Consider the following 24129-nt stretch of genomic DNA (forward strand, 5'->3'; position numbering starts at 1 on the left):
AATGATTTATGTCAACTCTGGAGAAATATATCAAAAAGATAGGGCCATCTGCTAGCAAAGTGTACTCATTATGCAGCATCAAGTGATTTTCCTGAATACTTGAATTTTGCCACTGCAGATCAATTTCACAGCATTGGAAACTGTCTCTGAGCTACAGGATAAAAATAAATTCTGTGCCTAAAGAATCAAGAGCGGTCTTGAAAAATGTGCAAATAAATAACTGAGCAATCCATTTATATCAAATATTTATGCAAAGATAAATTATTTTGTTACACTGTAAATTTATGTCCATTCAATTTACAGTACACCAACTAAAGTGGAATGTATGAGGGACTACAGGAAACAAAAATGTAATGATTACTACAAACAATTTTAAAACTGACACATATTGTAGATATTTCCGCCTATAAACCTCAAATGCGTTGTCCCTTCCATTGCTAAGTTGTAGCCGAGTTACTTCCCTTAGCAAAATAGACACATCCTCTTTCTTTATTTAGCATCACATGTTTCATTTAATTAATAATCAAATGTTACATACAAAAATGATTGGAATAGTTGCCTCAAGGGGGAGCTTACAGTTCATCTTGGTGATCCATTGCAATCTCAAGCCATTCCAAGCTAATGTGCTGAGATGACATTATAATGGAGCCCGACTGTCAAATATTGTTTTTGCTTTGTTTTCAGTCATTAAATTGTTATACCTCCATGGTACTGTCCTTCCTGGGGTTCTTTGAAATCCATAATGTGGACTGGTTTGGGCTGGTTTTTGTTCTTCCTTTACTAAAAAATAGAAATATAAAATAATTTCAATTCATTTGATCCCCCTGTGGCTCAGATTTAGGATGCGGCTAGGTCAGGGTATGTCAGACTTGCATCCATCCATTAATTCAGAGTTGCCTCTGTTATTGATTTAATGTAGTTTCTCCTCCTACAATAAAGTTATACACAAGCTCTGCCTAAATGCATCACCACAGTGATCAGCAAAGGCAAAGAAACCACTAAATTATATTTGAAAGGAGGGTAAATTATTTTGTCTCCCTGTAGACTTAGATTGTCCATGCTGTACTATATTGTTTAGGTTCAGATTTTGCCACCCTTCCTTATGCTGAGCAGTACCTTATGCTGACAGCAGTCCCAGTGGCAAGGTTTTCTTCCATATGAACAAGTAGGACAAAATCTTTCGTTACAACTTGATCCATTTTCTACTGAAATCAATGGGCATTGGAGAAGACCCTAAATGAGGGTCCAATGACTTATGAGGAGAGGCTGAGGGAACTGGGATTGTTTAGTCTGCGGAAGAGAAGAATGAGGGGGGATTTGATAGCTGCTTTCAACTACCTGAGAGGTGATTCCAGAGAGGATGGTTCTGGACTATTCTCGGTGGTGGAAGAGGACAGGACAAGGAGTAATGGTCTCAAGTTGCAGTGGGGGAGGTTTAGGTTGGATATTAGGAAAAACTTTTTCACTAGGAGGGTGGTGAAACACTGGAATGCGTTGCCTAGGGAGGTGGTGGAATCTCCTGCCTTAGAAGTTTTTAAGGTCAAGCTTGACAAAGCCCTGGCTGGGATGATTTAATTGGGGATGGGTCCTGCTTTTGAGCAGGGGGTTGGACTAGATGACCTCCTGAGGTCCCTTCCAACCCTGATATTCTATGATCCTATGATTCTATGAAATGATGAACTGACCACAGTAGAAAAGTCCTAATTATGGCCGGTCAAAAAAATTTCCAACAACATTGGTTTTTCCTGGAAAATTGGGGTATTGAGTAATAAAAAGTGTTTACTTTCTACAGGAAAAAAAATATTTTTCATCAAAAAATGGAAGTCTGAAAAAATTAATTCTGAAATGTCGCCACAGTACCTCATGTTCCCATTTTTTTCTGTGGGCTGGGATCCCCAGCCGGACTTCATCTTGCATGATCTACTGGGGCTGGGACTTCCAGGATGCACCACTTCCCCTCACCCCTGAGGGGGAAATGGTACATCCTGGGAGATTATATCAGATCAGGAAGCCCAAATTTTACAGGAGAATGGGAGCAAACTACAATGCCTATGTTACACCATGGCAGCAGTTCAAGATCCAAATGCTTTGGTTCCCAGACAAAATATTTCAGTTTTTTATTTTTTCCCAAAGCGGAGGGGGGTAATTGGAGTAATTGAAAAGATTCCCATTTACTTCAGTGGGTTTTGGAGCTGGGCTGTATTCTTCCAAGCTTTACTCCAGTTTTACACTAGTGAATCCAGCCCATTTTGTTCATTTATGTATGCGGTACCCTGAATGGAAAGTCATCTAACCAAAAAACAGTTAAAAATATGCACTCTACAGTACAACATATTTAAATACCATGGATCAGAACCTCAGCTGCTGTATATCTTCAATGGGTTCCATGAAACTGTGACTATTGACACCAGCAGAGGATCTGACTCTGCATGCAATTTCTGCGAACAATGTTAAGTAAGGAGCAGTAAATAGTTTGAGGATATTGTCTGGAATTGTTGCTTTGACTGTGAAATACAATCATAGAAACTGAGACATATACCAGGTTGGAATTTAAACTTTCTGCAAGGCATTCAGATGATAATGGAGATGGGTCTGTGAAGCAGTTTCTCCTTGCTTCCCTGGAAGAAAGGAAAAGGAGAGCATCTAAGCATGAATGAGCTGAGTGTTGCTACTAATTACAGGAGAGATGCTCTGCTTCCCTTTACCACTACCCTGGAAGAGCCCAAACCATCCAAAACTGCCCATGTTCTTCCAAGCTAAACAAGTCCTGGAAGGCCATGGGTTATGGCTCCACAGCAAGCTAACCTTTCAGAGGAAAGGTCATCCTCCCATGAAAGCCCACAAAAGAAAAAAGGGAGAAGAAGAGACTCATTTGTAAGTTGGGAACTTCCTTTCGTGGTAGAACTCCTCACATAAAGCACTGGAGTTCCCAACTTCTTGTGCTCTGCTCTTTCTAGCTCTTGGAAAGTGCAAAGTCCTTTTCTTGGATGAATTATTACAGTTTCAGGGTCATGATCTGAAACCCACTCAAGTCAACAAGTCTTTCCATTGACATCACACACTCACATTCTTGCATGGTCTATCTGGAAAGATAGGCAAGGCCTGAACTCAGCCTTTTAGAACCCTTTGCATGGTAGCGGAGAGTGTAGAATGAGCTGCTAAAAAAAAAAGATCATGAATGTACCTGCCATGCTACTTACCTAGAAGGCCAATCCCACTGTTATGCAAGGTGAGATATATCTCCTAATCCTTACAATGTTATGGATGGATGGCCTTCATCACAACCTTCATGGAATCTACCAAGGCCCTTTTGGTCAGCATTGGAATCACAGTGGTTGTATGGAGGTATGGATTTGCCTGACACGTTACTATTGGTGAGGCTGGGAAATGCAAATCTTCCACTTCTTTGTGTGGAAGTGCACGTCATTAGGATACCGTACACATCCTAATGTAGGCCTCATGCATCTGGAGGGATACGTTTACTAAATAACTGTGTGATGCCAAGGAATACCGCAGTGATAGTTTATATAAATATCAGGAGATTGTTTCTCATTTGGGGCAATATTTTTTTAACGTTTCAGAAATTGCTTATCTTTTATTTTGTTTTCTGTTTCACAAGGAAGAATTAAAACTGAACCCCACCAAAACAGAGAAAATTAAGCCTTCCAAATTTTAAAAAATCTAAAAGAAAGCCCACGTGGAACATCGCTCCACTTTACTGCCGAAACTCTCCCATCGGCTATTCCCTGGGTCCTCAGAGTTGTTAGTGATCCTGCCCTCCCACCAAAGCTGACATTCAGGGGCAGAAGAGGGCCAGCAATGAAGTACTAGCATCACAGTCATATGTATGTGCTTGGGAGGAGGGAGGCGCCACCACCAATCAATATGCTACAAAAGTGCTAACTGCTACTGTCAAAACAGATGCATTCTTAAATGTTAGCTGCTGTGATTTCAGTGCTGAGTGCTGGAATCCAGGTAATTACACTGTCCATAAACATGTTTGTTTTTGTAAAGTTCTTCTGCTCTGGCGGTGTCTTTCTTGCTCTTCCTGGATGGCTAGTGAATCAAGACATATCAGGCTGCTACCCCTTTAAGTTTTTCTCCTAGCAACTTATGCCCATTCAGCCAGGGAAGAATTCACCCTTTGTGCAGAAAGTTGGGGGAGAGGGGTGCTTCTTGTGCATACTCCATGTCAGTGAAGCTTCCCAATGTCATTCCCAAGAGACCAGTTCTAATATAGATGGTGATCAGGCTGGAGGAAGTAAAGGAAAATTGCAACAGTAGGGGCAGAAAAAATTGTCCTCCTTGGAACTGGAAAAATTCCTTATGGCAGCATAGTGTGTCTTAAGGGATCTGTGGATCTACATTAGGCCAGAGCCTTTTCATTGGTGAAAAGCCATGAACATGAATTTTCAGCTGTCAGATATAAATAAGTTGTTTGGATTTTCAGGGACAACAAGATGCATACAGCACAACTAAGAAGGAAGCAGGGGAGAGATGTAAGCATTCTTTATGTTTGAAGAGCTTGCTAATGGAAACCTGAATTCATCATTGTAAGACAATTTCATATCAGTGTATTGAAAGTATTTACCTTTTGTGTAGCATCTGGAAACAGCAAGTACCAAAGGCCACTAATATCAACAACAGCAGTGGTATGGTTGGTATAACAACATAAATTAAATTTGGAATTATACCTACAAGGAAAAAAAGTCTCTCATTAGTGCATACTGCATTGAAAGATGCTGTCCCATCTCACTGTATCTCTCTGTACGCCCACAGAGTTCAATTCTGAATTTCTTGTGCAGAAAGACTGCTAATCATTTTAGAAGGAAGATATGAATGTAAGAATAAGCCCCCAATATTTCATGCAAAAGCTGTCCAGAAGGTGCATACTGTAGTTTTCAGTATAAGATTAATATCTCATTATACTTACACTGCAGCTAAAATATACATCTATTGTAGCAATGTACACTTGATTACATGCTATGGGCTGAATAGACACAGCTCTTATTCAGCCATGCAAGGGAGTAAGAGGGCATAAGTCCCAGGTCCACTCCCCACCCCCATTCCCCTTTACAGTCTGAAAAGTTACAGGCTGCCCTTATGTCATTTGAACTTTTTTTTTTTCTCAGTATAGCAGTTAAAGAACAAAAACAATTCCTGAAGCATTAAGTCTCCTTTGAGATAGGAAGAGGTGAGGCCCTGTCCACGCAAATGCTTACAGTGGGCTCAAGAAGAAGGATGTTTAGACTCCAGAGACAGCTGTTGTGTGTATAATGAAGGAACCATCCTTTGCCCCTTCATTAATATGCCACCATGGACTTAACATGCTGCTGCTTACTGACCACCATGTGGTAACAAGCAATCATCATTGTACAGCTATGTTTAATAGGATCAGCTTCCAGGTTCAAGAGAGAAACTGTGATTACATTTTAAATAGGTTTATACCCACATTTCATTACCGTACATAAGATAAAGTACTCATAGTTGTCTAAACCTGACCCACAAGCTCATACTCTGGATACTGTACTTCTTACCGACTATTTTTGAATATACTTTCACTTGCAAGAGCAAATGTTTAAGGCCAGTTTATTTGTTAATCGTAATTTGGCTTTCTATATACCATAGCACTAGTGTTAAATACAGTCTCTTTGTATGTCATGCATTGAAAAGCATAGTACCTATTTATTTATTTATTTACTTACTTACTTACTTACTTACAACAACAGCATCTGCCCTTGAGTGCTCAGATGAAAAATTGCTCTGAGAAACTAAGCAGGTGCAAATGGAGATCCACGGTTGGTTGCGGCTGCTGCTGCTTATCTTTCCCATGCACCATTGTAAGCCCCATGTTTTACCTCTCCATTATCTAGCATTTTTCAGGATTCTTTTTTTCTTTCTTGGCCTATTAGCATTCTTGTTATATATTCAGAGAGCTGCACAATAATGATGACATTTTAAAATAAAATGTTATTCTTTTAAATGACAACAATGGCAACAAAATAGTCCATTGACTCATGTAAAAGTATATGGGGGGGGGCTGGTAATGGGACATGTGGGCATTCACAACAAGGGAATTGATTCAAATCCAGTTGAGATGGATAGTAGTGGAAAGTTAATGCCATCTTTCAGCTGATCAGTGAGCCAGATGTTGAGCTGCTCCAGAGAGATGTTGCGTGCCTCAATGCCCACTGACATTTGTGAGAGTTGAGGGAACTTAGCACCTCTCAAGAATTGCTTGGAACCATGCAGAATATCAACCCTTAAATTAAATGAATTGGTGGGTCTCTGAGCAGTTCTTAGAGGGTAGATGGCCCCATCCCAAAAAACAACACCAGAGCAGGAACTTTTCTTGGCAGTTTCTCAGATGCTCTCAACCTAGAGATGATCCGTCCAGATAGGGGTTGGGGTATATGGGGAACCTTGCTTTACCGTAGGGCTATTGGGTAGATAAAACAACACTTCAGTCCCTAGAACTATCAGTCTGGTACCTTTTGTGAGCACTAAAATTCAGTTTTAAAAGAGAAAACAAGTGTCTTATGTTTGTGTTAGACCATTTTACACATTGCTGGCCTTGACTCTATCAGAGATATTTGAGGCCTGATCCTGTAATCAGATCCACAATGGCAGAACCTTGTGCCCTGGTAGAGATCCACTGAGTTCAGTGGGGCACTGGTGAGGTGCAAAGGTCTGATCCAGGTTCATGCAGATCCAATTGCAGGGTTGAAGACACAGTAGCAATATTTGAAATAGTTGAGTATTCCCTCCCAGAAAGCTAATCAGAACCATTGATTCCTGCAAGAACAACTAAAAGAAACTGATCAGAAGTCTTGGATTATTAGTCAAGAGTATTGTGATGGGGTGGACTAGGCCCAGAGGACCCCTTCTGGAGGCCTCCAGGTGCTACCACACTCCATCTCAGAGAGGAGTTGAGTCCTCCAATTGGCCTAGAGAGGCTGTGGAGTGGGGGAGAGAAGCAGCCAACGAGAGAGGCTGCAGGAAGCAGCCAATCATGGCCCAGGAGGGTGATACAAAAGGAGCTGCAGAGCTAGAGTCAGGTAGTTGTTGCTGGAGCTGAAGGAATGAGGACTGTGTTCCTGTCTGGCTAAAGAAGCAGCAGCAGTACCATGGACAGATCAGTTGCTGGCAAGGACCAGAGAGCAAGAGGGAGCTCCTGGCTGGCTGCTGGGACTGAAGATAGAATAACAGCTGGGGCCAGAAAGAGTTCAGGAAGAACTCCAGAAGAGTTCAGGAAGCCCTGGGGTCATGGCCCCATACCAGGATTGAGGGACTATTTGAGGCTAGCCCAGAAAGGGCTGTCGGACTGATTAAGGAGTGAGCCCAGGGAGGGCTGCAGGAGGACAGTGGCTCCAGGGAGGAAGCCCTGGGGGGTCTGGCCCCATACCAGGGCCGGGATTATTTAAAGACTGAGCCTAGGGAGGGCTACAGAGATACCAATGGAGGCATACTGGGATAGGCCCCTGGTGGATTGTACACACCAGATGGGGTCCGTTTTGTTTCACATACAGATTGCATGTGTGACTTGGCCAGAGGGCTGAGGTGTTGAAAACCTGCCTAAGAAACCACCGACAAAGGTCACTGCAGACTAAAAGAGTGAAGGCACATGCACCTGGCCAGGGGACACTCATGAGAAGTGGGTGCCACCCCTTACAGGTATATTTTCAGCAGAGCTTTTAGGAATAAACTGTCCAATTCCCATCAACAGGGAAGTTGCATATCTAATCTAATTCCCTCCATCCTCTGTTACTATTTTACTTTGAACATTAAAACACTATGAATAAATTACCTGTTTCAGTAACAACTACATGAGAAGTATCTTCTCGTTTGTTTTCATCATAAGGCTTTCCTGCTGCCACTGATGGGAAAACCTCTGAAAAAGAAGTTAAACAGATTAGAAAAATAGCAACTGTATAAAGAGAGGTTATTACATATTGTAGCATCTGTTCATAGTTTTTTATGTTTAAAAGAGATTCATATTTGTTATCTGAGCTGTTTCAGCATTGAATACGTTATTGGAAGTAAATGTGTCTACAGAACTTTAGTGTATTGTTAGGATTAAATATGGAATAGGAATTAAAAGCAGCAGTGTTTTGAGCTACATCAATACGTTTGCAACTACATCTGCAAATATTCCTCTCCGCAGGATTCTTTTTCCATATGTTCCACCACTAACACAAGTCTCTTTAAAAAAATAAAAAACTATGTAACTTTTCCTGGAGCCTGAAAATGATTCATGAGATTGTGTCTTTACCATTACAACTCAAGCTAAAAGGTTTTTTAAAGTTTCTTACCATAATCTGTCTCTGATCTGTCGCCTAGTTCTTTTTCTAGGACGTTGTCTGTTAAATCAACAGTTTGACAATGAAAGAGTAAGAGTAATAAAACAGACATCTTTTACATTGTTTTACACCTAGTACCACAGCTCAAAGCTACGCCCCCATGTTCATTAAAAAGCACAATTATTGCAGAGTTCTTTAACTTCATATTTCAATATTTGGCAAGCACCTTTCTGAAGAATGTTTGACACAAAACATTCAAGTTAAGAGTTGGTAGCAAACTACTTCTAGTCCATACTTCTGTACAAATCTATATAAATAGGAATGCTGCAGTTTAGCCTTAAACCCATTTTTTTTCTCTGGTGGAATTTACTAGTTTGTTGGACGAATAATTGAACCCACCCTTTTCTTGTGTCAGATTTAATTTGAATACAACTTTTCTTAACATCTCACTTCTCTGACAGTTAGAGGACCCTAGAACATACTAAAATGGGCAGTTGTCTTAATAGTGTGGGCTAAAGAAACCTTTTCTTATTTCCAAGATGATTATCAAAAAATTAGCTGTGGAGCAATAAGAAGTATGAACTAGATGTTTTGAGGGCAGATATCAAGGGGTTTTTTTTTGTTGTTTGTTTTTTCGCTACAGACATCCCTAAAAACAAAAAAGGATACATCAGGGAACGATTAGAAATTGGATGGTAAGGAAATGCAATCATTGCAGAAGAGGAAGATAATGTTCCATTTCTAATTATAAATAACCAGTTGGAAACCATAACTATAAGACATGCAGCAAAGGCCAGTTAGGATGTAGAAATGGGAGAGTGGGGTTATGTATGTCTAAAGGATTCCATAGATTATTGAAATTATTTTGAATGGAGAGGATGATCACAGAAGTAGAATTTGTATGGTTATTTGACAGGTTTCAGAGTAGCAGCCGTGTTAGTCTGTATCCGCAAAAAAGAAAAGGAGGACTTGTGGCACCTTAGAGACTAACCAATTTATTTGAGCATAAGCTTTCGTGAGCTACAGCTCACTTCATCGAATGCATCCGATGAAGTGAGCTGTAGCTCACGAAAGCTTATGCTCAAATAAATTGGTTAGTCTCTAAGGTGCCACAAGTCCTTCTTTTCTTTTTATGGTTATTTGGATACCATTCCCATGCCATAAGATTATGAACACCAGTTGTATTACTGGTCTTTAGCTCAAAACAGTAATGCTCAGAGTTCAAAGAGGTAATAAAATCTACTACAATTACTTCAGCTTCTCTGATAAAAACTGGTTACATTGGGACATGGCTTGGAGAAAAATGTCAAAATACTAGAAACTATTGCTTCTAGAAGTAGCTAATTCTGGAACATAAAAGGGTGGATTAATTTTTAATTTGATCTGAAAATCAAGATGCAGGAGGAGTTGGCTCAAACTAAATGTGGTTATAGCTACCATTATATAATTAAGATCCACATCCTTTCAAGGTGAATGAGATTCAAACCCACAGCTAGTACTGTGACATTAAACATAATCAAGGGAGGTCCCTCATCTCCCCCCACCCCCAACTGAAGATATTACTTAAATGGAAAACAAAAAATTGCAAGTGAACATATGCAGATTAGGCCTGGAGGCTGGCTGAGTAAGGGCTTGTCTACACTACCACTCAGGGTCGATCTAAGATACACAACTTCAGCTCCGTGAATAGCATAGCTGAAGTCGACATACTTAGATCTACTTACTGCGGTGTCTTCACTGTGGTAAGTTGACAGCTGACGCTCTCCCTTTGACTCCGCTTGCACTTCTCGTTCTGATGGAGTACTGGAGTTGACAGGAGAATGTTCAGCGGTTGATTTATCATGTCTACGCTAGACACGATAAATTGACCCCCACTGGATTGATGGCTGCTCGCCGATCTGGTGGGTAGTGTAGACAAGCCTCATTGCCTAATGAGTCACAGAACTCTACTCACAGCATGAATTTCAGTAGCTCCATCATAAAGATGAAAAAACAAGACATGTTTAAGTACTTCAGAAGTAGGAAGTTTGAGGAATGGAGATCAATTGGTTCTCCTACTCTGATTTTTCTAAATTTGTAAATCTCGCTGAGATTGAAACAGTCACCTTAATCTGCATGTAGACTGTTGAGATTTACGGTCTGTAAGGTGTAAAACATTCTAGTTTGTAATGGACATCTTGTCACTTTTGTGGTTAGAGGTTGATTGTGTAGGAAGCTATTGGATGGGAATCTCTGCAGGTTCAGATTATGCAACTGAAACTCTGGTTCAGTGTAAAACTCTGGTTTTACATGCAGCCTGGCTTTGATGAGGCTGGTTTACAACCTGTTTGTTTTTTGTATGCAGTTTGGCTAAATTTATCCTGGTATTTGTATGTTCTCTTTGTGGCCACAGTGGACAATTTAAGACTCAGTAATGCTTTGAGTACCATAATCCTGGTAAGAGAAATGGTGTTTATCTACTGCCAAGCATAACTACGATAACTAAAGTTATAGCCTCAACTTCAAGCTTGCTTCCAATTTCCTTGTTCTGGCTGTCCAGTTTTAAGTCTCCACAACTGGTATATGCAGGATCCAGAAAAGATTCCCATGTTGTCACTCTGAACTCTAGGGTACAGATGTGGGGACCTGCATGAAAACCTCCTAAGCTTACTTTTACCAGCTTAGGTTAAAACTTCCCCAAGGTACAAATTAATTTTATCCTTTGTCCTTGGAATATCCACTGCCACCACCAAACTCTAACTGGGTTTACTGGGAAATGTAGTTTGGACACGTCTTTCCCCCCCAAAATCCTCCCAATCCTTGCACCCCACTTCCTGGGAAAGGTTTGGTAAAAATCCTCACCAATTTGCATAGGTGACCACAGACCCAAACCCTTGGATCTGAGAACAATGAAAAAGCATTCAGTTTTCTTACAAGAAGACTTTTAATAGAAATAGAAGTAAATAGAAGTAAAGAAATCACCTCTGTAAAATCAGGATGGTAGATACCTTACAGGGTAATTAGATTCAAAACATAGAGAATCCCTCTAGGCAAAACCTTAAGTTACAAAAAAGACACACAGACAGAAATAGTCATTCTATTCAGCACAATTCTTTTCTCAGCCATTTAAAGAAATCATAATCTAACACATACCTAGCTAGATTACTTACTAAAGTTCTAAGACTCCATTCCTGGTCTATCCCCGGCAAAAGCAGCATACCGACAGACACAGACCCTTTGTTTCTCTCCCTCCTTCCAGCTTTTGAAAGTATCTTGTCTCCTCATTGGTCATTTTGGTCAGGTGCCAGCGAGGTTACCTTTAGCTTCTTAACCCTTTACAGGTGAGAGGATTTTTCCTCTGGCCAGGAGGGATTTTAAAGGGGTTTACCCTTCCCTTTATTTTTATGACACATGTCATTTCTGGAAGTTAAGACAAACTGAAAAATCCCTGGCCTCTTGTGTCCTCATCTGAACTGGACTCTCTCTCTCTCTGTGTGCGCGTGTGTGTGTGTGTGTAATTTTCTTCCTGTTGCGCTGAACCTTCCTGATCTCCATTTACCTGTATTCATTTTACAGATGGGGAAAGTGAGGGACAGATAAGTTAAGTGACATTTCCAAGACCTCACAGAAAGTCAGTGACAGAGCTAAAGGGCGAGAACTAGTGTTACCTGAAAGTGGTGAAAATATTTTGGCAACATTTCACATGAAAACATTGGCCAATTCATTTCATCCACTTCTCAAGTTCTTTCAGTACAGTTTTCTGCAAAATGTTGAGGATCCCAAAATCCCCAACATTTTCTGCCAAAGCAGTGCCTTTTCTGTTAACATATACCACATATGAAATCTGACTTTAGCTTTTTCTTACCTGGACTATACTTGCAGATAAAATTGTGCTTCATGTTGCATCTGTCATCGTTCCACTGGTAAAGGTAAGCCCCCCCTAGACCAGGGTTTGCAGTTGGTTGATGATACATCACAACACAAGCTTCACTTCCACAGGAAGGCTCATCCGTATACCAGTTTCTAGCCGTGCATATAAATCAAAATGTTCAAAAATTGCAGCTAAAAGGCCCACCGTATCATCTAATGGAACCATTTGCAAGCATCCAGAAATGCCATAGTCTAGTGACGGTTATAGTACATAGGCTCCATTGTCCCTTAAAGCAGAATAAGCTGCATTTCCCCCCTCTCCTGCATGGAACAGAGTGGGGGGTCTACTACCAGTCTTGCTGGTCTTGGAGCATCTTCCTGCAGTTAAGGAGCATCCATGCAGATGTTCCTTCCCTCCCTTCTGATGCCTGCTTCCCCTGCCACCTACCCACAGACGCCCTGCAGATTATGGCTCCTGAATTTTGCCATTTGTTCTACTAGTCTTTAGCTGAACCAGGAAATCTAATGGGATTTCCAAAATCTGAGGTGTGGGCAGAGTGAGTTACTCTAAACAGTCTGCACTAATTTACACAGCTGTTGGCCTTCTAGTTTGGGGCCAAACTCAGCAGAGTTTGGTTGCCATTTTCTGACCCCCCGCCCCGCACCTCCGCTCCTTTCAACTCCACAGAGCTGGAATCCTGTGGAGCCCTTACTTCTATGAAGCTGGGGGTGGGGGACTGAGACAAACATGCCACAGAGACAGCACTTCATCCTTCCACATCTCCAAGTGCAAATCCATTGGCTCAGCCTCCCCTTTGTTATTAGCCCCACTGAACAACTTTTCTATATGGTTAAATTCACAAACCATTTTACTTTTTTGGGTGCTGCACACACTGTGTTTCCCTCCATAAACCCTCTAAACTATAGGCAATCTCCCAGACTTTTACCTGAATGATGAAACAGTTCCATCAGTCCACTGGTAGAGCTCAGGGCAAGCACTTGATATTGCTTGCCCCTCTCCGCTTCTCCACAATCCGATCCAGAAGTCACCGTCAGAAATTCCAGAGCCTGACTTGGTGAGGTTTTGTAACATGTTTTCTATGAGCTTCTGTTCAGTTTCATTTTCCAGACTTAAAAGCACACCACCGTCGATTTCACAGGCATGGTGGGCCTCCTGAAAGCCCACACGTCTTGACAAGTCCTGGAAGTAGGCTATCTTGTAACAGGGATGCTTGAAATCTCCGTAACACACTTTTTGACCTGAAAAAAAAAATTATATATATATATATATATATACACACACAGCATCAGCTAGAGAATACAAATGAAAAGCAATCACTGAAAAAATATAGTTAAGTATAAATGCAGTGACAAAGAAGATGAATAATATTTCTCCTTGCCACGTGTGGAAGGAAGCCATGCTTTATTTTGGTTGGGTTAATGTTGCTGAACCCCCTATCTCTAATTTTAACACTGCTGGTGTCATGCACATCTTGGTCCCTGTCCTAAAATCCCTAAGCAGGTGAAAGTCCCATCAAAACCATTGAGAATCCCTTTGGCAACTATGGGAATTTTCCCTGCTTAAGGACTGCAGGGTTGGGCCCCTTCCTAAAAAGTAGTCTTTGTTGTTGTTTTTTTAAATACTGTATATGGGACCAATCCCACTTCTATTGGCATGAATGGCGAAAACTCTAATTGCCTTTAATCGGCACAAAATTAGGCTCTAAATTTCCAGGGTCAAAAGGAGGTCATGAGTGTCTTGGGTCAGTTGGTTCCTGCTTGGTTGGATTCTCCAGTATTTATAGTTTTACCCTATGTCCAAGCATGTTCGATGCAGTCAGTGTAAACTACAGACGGCACCTGAGAACATAATAATACATAGCCAAGCAGAACAATATAATCAAAATATTCTCAGAAAGCATCAAATCTAATGTGCTCACACAAATATTTACTTAAACTCCAGTTTGATAAATCTGTTTAAAGGATCAAACCAAACAATCCAATGGCTCTTTTTTTAAAGAAACTGAAAGGTAAAGAAAGTGAAACTGCACTTATTATATATTTACTTTCTTCCAAAAGCAGTTGAAATGTGTGCTTACCATACTGTATTTGCTATTGACCTGCTTTAGAACTTATGCTTTGAATCTAAAATGACAAATGATTGGAATCAGAGCAAATCAGTGGTGTCAGCTGTATATATAATGTGGTGAGTGCTGCTGAAGCCCATTCATTTTTACAAATGTACCCGCTGTATGTATAGTCATCTCACTTTTATCTTAAAACTTTACACAATTTCTTTTAGACTTCTCATCGTTGGACTAACTAAAAGCCTCATTGTCAAAGAATCATTTTTCTTTTCTGTTCCAATGCCAAAATAGAAAATGTGCAAATGACAGCATTTTGTAAAGTTAACAAAGGCCTTAAAGAAGTAATAAGAAATTACTATAATTATCTAGACTGTTTGAACACAAGCAGAAAACAATTTTACCATTAAACCTGTAAAAATAAGCTGTTCATAAGCCATATTTGTTGAAGAGGAGCATAAATGATTATTTTTACTTGAAAAAATCCACCTCTTTTTATACTAATTTTTAACCATAATAAAGGTTAACAGATCTAGGTAAACACCCCAGTGACTTTATATCTGAACAAGTTTTAGCCTATTTAGCTTGATAAATGTATATTTTTTGTAATTAGGATGCAGAAACATCATCGTGCAACTTAAATTTAATTTTCCCTAAATGTTTTTCCATACACAAAGTGTAACCATATTCTTTCAATCAAAATGGCCTTTATACGATATTAAGAGAATGACAAAACAAGAAATAACAAAAGTAGGTCTTCATGAAAGAGTGAGCACACAGTGGATCTGATTTCCCTCCATTAAGTTATTCTTATTTCACATAAGCAGATTGTATTTGCACACTTCATAGTAGCTGCTTGTCTCCATTTAAAGGTTTATACAGCATAATTCTTGGAACTTCTGGCTAACGGCCGGAATTGTATTCAAGTTGCATTAAGCAATAGTTAGTATGATCCAATCCATCCTAGCTAAATCCAAGTTAACTCCCATTGCTACAGATTTTCAAAGAAAAACAAATGTGGCTCCTCTGTGTTGTAAAGTGAGTACACAGTGGGTCTGATTTCCCTCCATTAAGTGAGTAGGGATGACCCTTATATTTAGTTTGCCTACCTCTTTACATTATAAATTATTCTTGTGACCTTTCTTGAAAAGCCCTAATACTTCCATTGTTTGAAGCAGGCATTTGAAATTCAGTAGGGAGAAGGGGTGGGACGAGGCGGGGCCTCATGGAAGGGGTGGAATGGGGGCGGGGATGGGGGAAGCAAGAGGGGGTGTCAGTGATGCACTAGTCCTCATGTGGCCCTCGTGATCATTTGAGTTTGAGACCCCTGCTCTAATCTAAGGCCAGGCTGATGCCAGCTCCACATACTACACAGACAACCCTGCAAGAAGACAGCTTCCTCAAGAGTTGGGGGACAGAAATTCTGACTGGACTTGCTCTTACAATGCCTCCCAGATTCTGCACATGACTCCAGAGGTCCAGTCTGGAGGCTCAAGTGATATTCGGTGGGATTCTGTCTCTAGAGGAGGAGAGTAGAAGACAAGACAAGACTATGATCATCAACAGATGGCTCAGGCAGTGGTGCTATAAGGAGGGCTTTGGGATGTTCAACAACTAGGAGGCAATGATGGACAGAAGACTTTTCTCACAGGATGGACTCCACCTACGTAGGGAGGGAAATAAACTTTTGGTATGGAGGTTGTCACAACTGATTAAAAGAGCTTTCAACTAGGAATTTGGGGAGACAGTTGGGAGATGCTCATGTAATTGCCATGCCTCTAACATTGAGTGGGAAGAAAATCAAGTAAGAGAGGATACAGCATTAAAAAAAAGAAACAACAGAGGGTAGGAGATTGGACATCAAGAGGAAAGATGGTGCCAATACCAATGACAGTAACAGACAGGTAGGTGATACTGGCCATTAAATGATTGTACCTAATAGGGCGAGAAATGTGGGTGAAGCCAAACAGAAACAACTAAGATGTCTGCACACCAATGCAAGGAGCCTGGGTAACAAAATGGAGGAACAAGAACTACTAGTACAGGAAGTAAAACCAGCTATTATAGGGATAACAGACACATAGTGGAATAGTAGTCCTGAATAGAATACAGGTATTGAAGGGTATGTGTTGTTCAGGAAAGACAGAAATAAAGATAAAGATGGTAGAGTAGCATTGTATATTAACAATGAGGCAGACTGTAAAGAAATCAGAAGTGATGGAATGGATGAAACAGAATCTGTTTGGGTCCCAATCACTTTGGAAAGTAAGGTAAAAAAGGTTCTACTGGGATATTGCTTAGACAAAGGAAATGCAATAGATCTAATCTGCTCAGTAAAGCAGTTGATACAGTTCCACATGGGAACTCATTAGTCAAACTGGAGAAAATGGGGATTAATATCAGAATAAAAAGATGGGTAAGGAACTGCTTAAAGGGAAGGCCACAGTGGGTTATACTGAAAGATGAACTGTCAGGCTGGAGGGAGATTACTTGTGGAGTTCCTCAGGCATCCATCTTGAGACCAATCTTATTTAACATTTTCATCAATGACCTTGTCACAAAAAGTGGGATTTGCTAATAAAATTTGTGGATGACACCAAGTTGGGAGGTATTGCCAATATGGAGAAGGACCTAACTATCATATGGAAGAAGGAAGAATATCGTACAGGAAGATTTGGATGACCTTGAAAACTGGAGTAGCAGAAATGGAATGACTTTTAATAATGCAAAGTGCAAGGTCATGCACTTAGGTACTAACCACAAGAATGTTTGCTATATGTTTGGGATGTATCAGTTGGAAGCTGCAGAGGAGGAGAAAGATCTGGGTGTATTGGTCTACTACAGGATGACTATCAGCTGCTGATGCAGCCATGAAAAAGGCTAATGCAATCCAAGGATGCATCAGGCGAGGTATTTCCAGTAGAGCTAGGAACGTGTTATTACCATTATTTAAGGCACTGGTGAGACCTGTTCTGAAATACTGTGTGCATTTGTGGTCTCCCATGTTTAAGACAGTGAATTCGGATGCAGAGAAGAGCTGCTAGGATGGTCAGAGAAATGGAGACCCTACCTTATGAGAGGGGACTTAAGGAGATTGTCTTGTTTAGCCTAACAGAATGGAGGCTGGGTGGAGATATGATTGCTATCTATAAATACATCAAAGGAAACAACACCAGAGAGGAAGAGGAGTTATTTCAGTTAAGGACCAATGTTGGCACAAGAACTAATGGATGTAAACTGGCCATCAAAAAGCTTAGGCTTGAAATTAGACAAAAGGTTTCTAACCATCAGTGGAGGGAAGTTCTGGAAAAGCCTTCCCAAGGAGAGTAGTGAGTGCAAAAAACTTAGCTTGTTTTAAGAGTGAGACTGATAAATTTATGGAGGGGATGGTATGATGAGGATCCCTACAATGGCATATGGCCCATCCACTACAACTATTAGCAAATATCTCCAATGGCCACAGATGATACAGTAGAGAGCTAGGGCTCTGAGTTGCTACAGAGAAACCTTTCCAGGGTTTGGCTGGTGGGTTTTGCCAACATGCTCAGGGTCTAACTGATCACCATATTTGGGGTCAGGAAGGGATGAATTACAGTATTTTGTAAAAGTCACATTGAAAGAGAGGGTTTTTCTTCCCTTCTTCCTCTGCAGATGGGGCATGCGTCACTTGCTGGTTTGAGCTAGAGTAAATGGTGAATTCTCTTTAACTTGAAATATTTAAATCAAGATTTCAGGGCATCAGTAACTCAGTCAGAGGTTATGGGCCTACTGCAGCAGGGGTGGGTGATGCTCTGTGCAATGTGCAGGTCAGACTAGATGATCATGATTGTCCCTTCTGGCCTTAAAGTCTATGAGACCTTAATAGGAGGTGTATTGGTGATGAGAGATTACTGATGATCATGATTTCATGAGAGTTACTTCATCACTTACGGTCAAAGGCATCCCCCTTATCAAACTGGAGCAGCCAGGCTTGGCACATAGGGGGTGCTTCCTGAGGGCCGTGATGGGGAGAGGGCCATCCCAGGCTATGGAACAACAGTGGAGACTCTCTGGAGATGCTACTGCAGCCCTTATTGCTGTGTCCCCAGTTTGTGAAACCTAAGTGGATCCATATACAGATGGATAAACTGAACCTCTCCTTCCGCAGAGGCTATTGTACTGCGTTGCAGAGTGAGCCCCCTTGGAGCTGGTGTGCAAAATATAAAGGAATGTGCAGGCTCTTCAGACCTTTTCTACACACAAAGTTGCACAGGTTTAACTAACCATGAGATTTCTAAACCCATTTAGTTAAACCCATGCAACCTTGTGCGTGGACACACTTAGGCCAATTTTAAACCCAGTTTGTATTACTTTAGTCAATATGTGTGTCCACACTGGAGTATGCACTGGTTTAACTCAGTCAATTTTTAAAGTGACCTCTACTTCATCTGGTAGCTTCCACAACTGTGGCAAAAGGCATAGGTTTTGTTCCTTAGAATATCAGGCTAATAGCTATTCCCGAGGCACAGTATCTATAGAACATCACAGAGGAAAAAGTCTGTGAATAGCTGTAAGTGGCATGTTTTGGGATCCAACCCCTCATATGCAAATGAAACACCTGAAATCAGATGTTAGGTTCTTCAGAGACAGTTGTGAAGTTCTCTGTGCTCTAGCTAAATTAGTTCCTGATGTTCAAGCAGTGACCTACTCTGAATCCTCTTCTTTTTTGCTTCTGAAGAAGAGTTTCATCATCATTTCTGCTGCATCAGAAGTCATTCAATGTGCTAATGGAAATCTGGAATTGTGTATTAATGGCCAGTAAATCAGCTGACATTTTAGTGCCCTTCTCGGAGCACGCTGCGATGTCAGCTGCTTGAGTTTCATTTTTAACAATTTTGTCTCTCTGTTATTCATCATCTACAAAGCAGAAATGATCTGACAGTGAAAAATGGTAGAATGTACCGCACACAGGGATGCAGACAAAATGGGTAGTAAAACATTGACTATGAGCTGTTTAACCTTTTCCTAACAAAAACTTTAAAATAGGTAACTACCCACAATTAATTTAAAGTAATGTATCGGATAATTCTATCATACATTTAGAATCAGATTCTCCCACCATTATAATTCATCCCTAATTTTGCAGTAGTTTCATTGGAATGAAGGGGGCTACTGCAAAGTAACATACTACTCAATCTGAGTAAAGGTAGCAGGATCAGGCCCTTACTACCTTAGGGCAAAATTCTAGACTGTGTTGAATGAATGATGGAAGAGGACACAAGAAATCTCTTCCATCCCCAACTGGGCACCTGGGCAGGGATAGGGCAGTATGCAGATCTTGTATTCCCTTGAACACTAGGCTGGCTAATGAACCAGCTAAGATCCAAATATGTATTCTTTTTATTATCATATGACATGTTCAGCCATCTTGAGGTTATAGACAGGCCCCTGGCTTCTTCCCATCAGGCAGCAGGTACTGTGGGCAGACGAACAGAAACGTATACAGTTCCTTTTATTGGAGTGGGTTACATCGCGCCCACCCCACCCTACTCCCTGAGCTATCCTACCTTGTGCAGACAGAATAGCTCAAAACATTCCATTCTTACTAATCCTGCACCACTGGGAGAAGCAAGCACTGGATTTTGCCCTTATTTTTTTCCCCCAAGAATCATTTTTTTTCATCCTACATGCTTGTGAAACAGACATTGTCCTACTGAAACTTGCTTTACAAATCAAAATGCTCTTACCCCTATTATTAACACCTTCCTTTCTTAAAACTGGAACCCTTTGAAAAACATCCAATTTATATTTCCAACGCTTACATTATTCACTCTTTGTACTTTATTCAAACTGAACTATTGCAAAAAAGCTAGTCAGTTTCCTGTCCTGGCACTCTTGTACCAGCACAATGATGTGATATTTTTAAGACAAACACCAATCAGAAAAAAAAAGCAATTGTCATCTGAATATTTTAAATTTAATTTAAAAAATTCTACCAGAACTAATGTCAGCAAAGCAATTCCCTGAAATTAAAAAAAAACAGGAAACAAAGAAAATAATTCAGTACTGCTTTTATATATTTAAGTTCCAGGAGGTCAATTAATTTCATGTTGGCATAGTAATGCATTATTAAATGGGAATACTAAATGCTTTTAAGTCTGCACTTATAAGTAACTTCTGCCAAAATCGTGCTGAGAACCAGGGTCATCAATAAGAACTGCACCGCTCTAGGAATTGTAACCAAGGCTTTCAGAAGTGTTCAGTGATTTGAGGTGCATTTAATTTGTAGATGCTTAACTTATGACACCTTAAATGGCCTGATTTCTAGAGGGTGGGGGCTCAGCGGTTTCTGAAACAAGGTACCTTTTAGATGTCTCAAAATTACCCAAAATTACTAGTCACTTTTGGAAATCTTGGACAGTCTTTGCTTGGACTCACACTATTTACTAATCCACTGCCTGTGGCCATGGATGTTCAGAGGGATCCTGCTGCAGCAATGAAGAATACTGGCTCACACAAGTCCTCCCAGGAAATGCACGCTACACCAGAAGATCTGATACCATTTCAAAGAATGGTGTGCTCCCTTTCCTTTGAGCCCATCCCTCACTTCACCCTCCCTTCCCCCATTAGCACTCACAGGAGTATTAGCAGGAAGCAGTGTTTTAATTCCCTCTCCCTCCCAATATTCCCTCTCCCTCTCAATTTCATTGAGCCCTGATATTTTCCATTGGCTCTAGTGCTCCTCTTACATCTGAATTCTTACTTTCTTCTGTCCATTGGCTCTGTATTACCTCTGTTGTTAAAATCAGTGAGCTGATCTTCCTGAGTGAACACCCTGGGTTAAAAACCTAGCAAGTTGACTAACATGTGGTTAAAACTGCCTTATCATCCTTTCAAGCTGGGTTATTTGCAGTCTTTTATCCAAGGCTTAATTGCTGTAAAAAGAAAAGGAGTACTTGTGGCACCTTAGAGACTAACCAATTTATTTGAGCATAAGCTTTCATGAGCTAAAGCTCACTTCATCGGATGCATAAAGTGGAAAGTACAGTGAGGAGATTATATATATACACACAGACCATGAAAAAATATACATTGTAAGGAGAGTGATCACTTAAGATGAGCTATTACCAGCAGGAGAGGGGGTGGGGGGAGAGAAAACCTTTTGAAGTGATAATCAAGGTGGGCCATTTCCAGCACATTTCCAGGAGTTAACAAGAACCTCTGAGGAACAGTGTGTGGGGGGGGGAGGAATAAACAAGGGGAAATAGTTTCACTTAGTATAATGACTCCTCCCCTCCCCCCCAACCCCCTCCCCCCAACTCCCTGTTCCTCAGACGTTCTTGTTAACTCCTGGAAATGTGGGAAATGTGCTGGAAATGGCCCACCTTGATTATCACTTCAAAAGGTTTCAGAGTAACAGCCGTGTTAGTCTGTATTCGCAAAAAGAAAAGGAGTACTTGTGGCACCTTAGAGACTAACCAATTTATTTGAGCATAAGCTTTCATGAGCTACAGCTCACTTCATCGGATGCATACTGTGGAAACTGCAGAAGACATTATATACACAGAGACCATGAAACAATACCTCCTCCCACCCCACTTTCCTGCTGGTAATAGCTTATCTAAAGTGATCACTCTCCTTACAATGTGTATGATAATCAAGTTGGGCTATTTCCAGCACAAATCCAGGTTTTCTCACCCTCCACCCCCCCCACACACAAACTCACTCTCCTGCTGGTAATAGCCCATCCAAAGTGACCACTCTCCTTACAATGTATATGAAAATCAAGGTGGGCCATTTCCAGCACAAATCCAGGTTTTCTCTCCTCCCACCCCACTCTCCTGCTGGTAATAGCTCATCTTAAGTGATCACTCTCCTTACAATGTGCATTTTTTCATGGTCTGTGTGTATATATAAAATCTCCTCACTGTACTTTCTACTTTATGCATCCGATGAAGTGAGCTGTAGCTCACGAAAGCTCATGCTCAAATAAATTGGTTAGTCTCTAAGGTGCCACAAGCATGCCTTTTCTTTTTGCGAATACAGACTAACACGGCTGCTACTCTGAAACCTAATTGCTGTAGGTATTCACATAAGCATTTTGCTTCATCCTTTGCCCCCTCAACCACCCAACTTCTTCCACATCGTCATTACATTTCGCCTCTTATCACTTTAACTGGTGTTTGGTGAGCAAAGTTGCCATTGTTTGCAAAGACTTTGGTCCTTCTCTTTCCTAACCTCCATTTGCATCTCTCTCTACCTTCCCTCCATCTTTGGGACTGAAATTGTAATATCTAAACCTTACATCATAAAAAACGAAACAAACAGACAAAAGCCCTACATACGTATAGTCCATAATAAGCAGTACATGCTCTGGGCAGCTTGAAGAGATTTGGTTATACAATACAATAGTTATGCCATTTGTAAATATGCCACAGTGCATCTGTCATGGGAAATTATGTGCTAGCTTTAAACAAAAGCACATGCCTTTTCACTCTCCCCAGAAGGTAACTATGGAGGATGTAACCCCAGGCTCCAGGGATCATGTGACTATAGTTTGGAAGCCGGTCTATATAAAGCCACAGGAAGAAGATACTTCAAGGAGCTGTCAGAATTATTCTGGGTCTCTCTATTCAGGAGTGGAAGATTAGGGTCAAGGTAAGACCTGTGAGGGGAGGTTCCTCTTCATCAAGAGGGCAGGAGAAAGAGCAAGGAGAGGCTGGCTACCAGAAAGGCAATGGGAGGGAGCCTAACGAGAGTCAGGGGACAGAAGAATCCAGAGAGGGATGAAGCTGGCACCAGTCCTTGTTTAAAAAGCTCCAGGCTGGGACGTCTAACTAGGATGGAAGAAAACTCCCCCACCAGTTCTGCATCAGAGTGAAGACTTGGGGAAGGGTGGAGGGTTACTGAGCCAGGGGAGATCCAGGGAAGAGGGGCTGAAGGTTATTTTGTTTACCCTGGAACAGGAGGAATTTTGCTTGGTTGGAGGAACAAAAACACCAAAAGTCACAGGGAAACAGACATGAATTATTTTACGGTCAGAGGGAGCCTATATTATCAGAAGGGAACCAGAGGCATAGCAGGGAAACTGAGGTAAGAATATACAAACTGATGTCAGAAAGGTAAGAATCTGTTACAGGTCCCATCTGAGACCAGGGCCCCATTGTACCAGACAGTGTACATCCACTTAGTGAAGGATAATCCCTGCCTCAAAGTGTTTACAATCTAAATAGACAAGTCAACATTATTACCCCTAGTTGACAACTGTGAAACTGAAGCACAGAGAGATTAAGTGACTTATCCAAGATGACACAGGAAGTCTGTGGCAGACCTGGGAATTAAACCCAGATTTCTTGAGTTGCAATTCAGAGCTTTTAACCCTCAAGGGTATGTGTCCTCTTGCACTTTTTCCCTGTGACCACTTCATTTTAATTCTTTTGCCAACCACTGAATGTGGCGAGGCGCAAAGGAGCTAAAATATTCTATTTTAATTCCACTGAACCCCTCCATATTCTATACAAATGCTGGAAAAAGACTACTATAAAATTCATAATTGCTCCCTTAAAATTAATTCAGGGACTAATTTTGTTGCAGATAAAACATCACAATCAGGGAGACTATTTGCACACTTTAAAATGAATTATTGTATCTCTGCCCTAAAATATGGTTCCTGGACAGAATGTGTATATGAATCTTATTTTTTACTTTTAAAGCATTCATGAGACCTTTGTGATCCCAAACCAATAAATAATGTGGAGTGTATTTCAAATATACAGATGGATAGCTAGTCACTAAAAGTCAGGAAAGAGAAAGCATTCATCTAAATCATTTGAGAAGTTATTCTGGCTTTACAGGTTTTTAATTTTCAAATTAAAACCCAGCACATATGTTTGAGTGAAAGACTTTAATTAAGTTCA

At 40.8% G+C, this 24129-nt stretch overlaps 1 protein-coding gene across 4 annotated transcripts in view; it reads right to left on the reverse strand.

Annotated features, from left to right (window-relative positions):
* Nucleotides 1-232: 232 nt before the first annotated feature.
* The window catches only part of CHODL (chondrolectin), a 67185-nt gene continuing 43288 nt past the window's right edge, over nt 233-24129 (reverse strand). For 2 of the 4 annotated variants that reach the window (XM_048868367.2, XM_048868378.2), the window contains exons 2-7: nt 13097-13409; nt 12145-12302; nt 8313-8360; nt 7808-7891; nt 4592-4694; nt 233-780 (exon numbers count right to left, since the gene is read on the reverse strand). In XM_048868367.2, the coding sequence (XP_048724324.1) occupies nt 696-780; nt 4592-4694; nt 7808-7891; nt 8313-8360; nt 12145-12302; nt 13097-13409 (791 nt within the window). In that variant the 3' untranslated portion in view covers nt 233-695. Of the gene's footprint in view, nt 781-2539; nt 2619-4591; nt 4695-7807; nt 7892-8312; nt 8361-12144; nt 12303-13096; nt 13410-24129 lie in introns of all 4 variants that reach the window. The other 2 variants (XM_048868386.2, XM_048868398.2) reach the window with 2 other exon arrangements.

The sequence above is a fragment of the Caretta caretta genome, chromosome 1 (assembly GCF_965140235.1).
Source record: "Caretta caretta isolate rCarCar2 chromosome 1, rCarCar1.hap1, whole genome shotgun sequence".
NCBI lineage: Eukaryota > Metazoa > Chordata > Testudines > Cheloniidae > Caretta > Caretta caretta.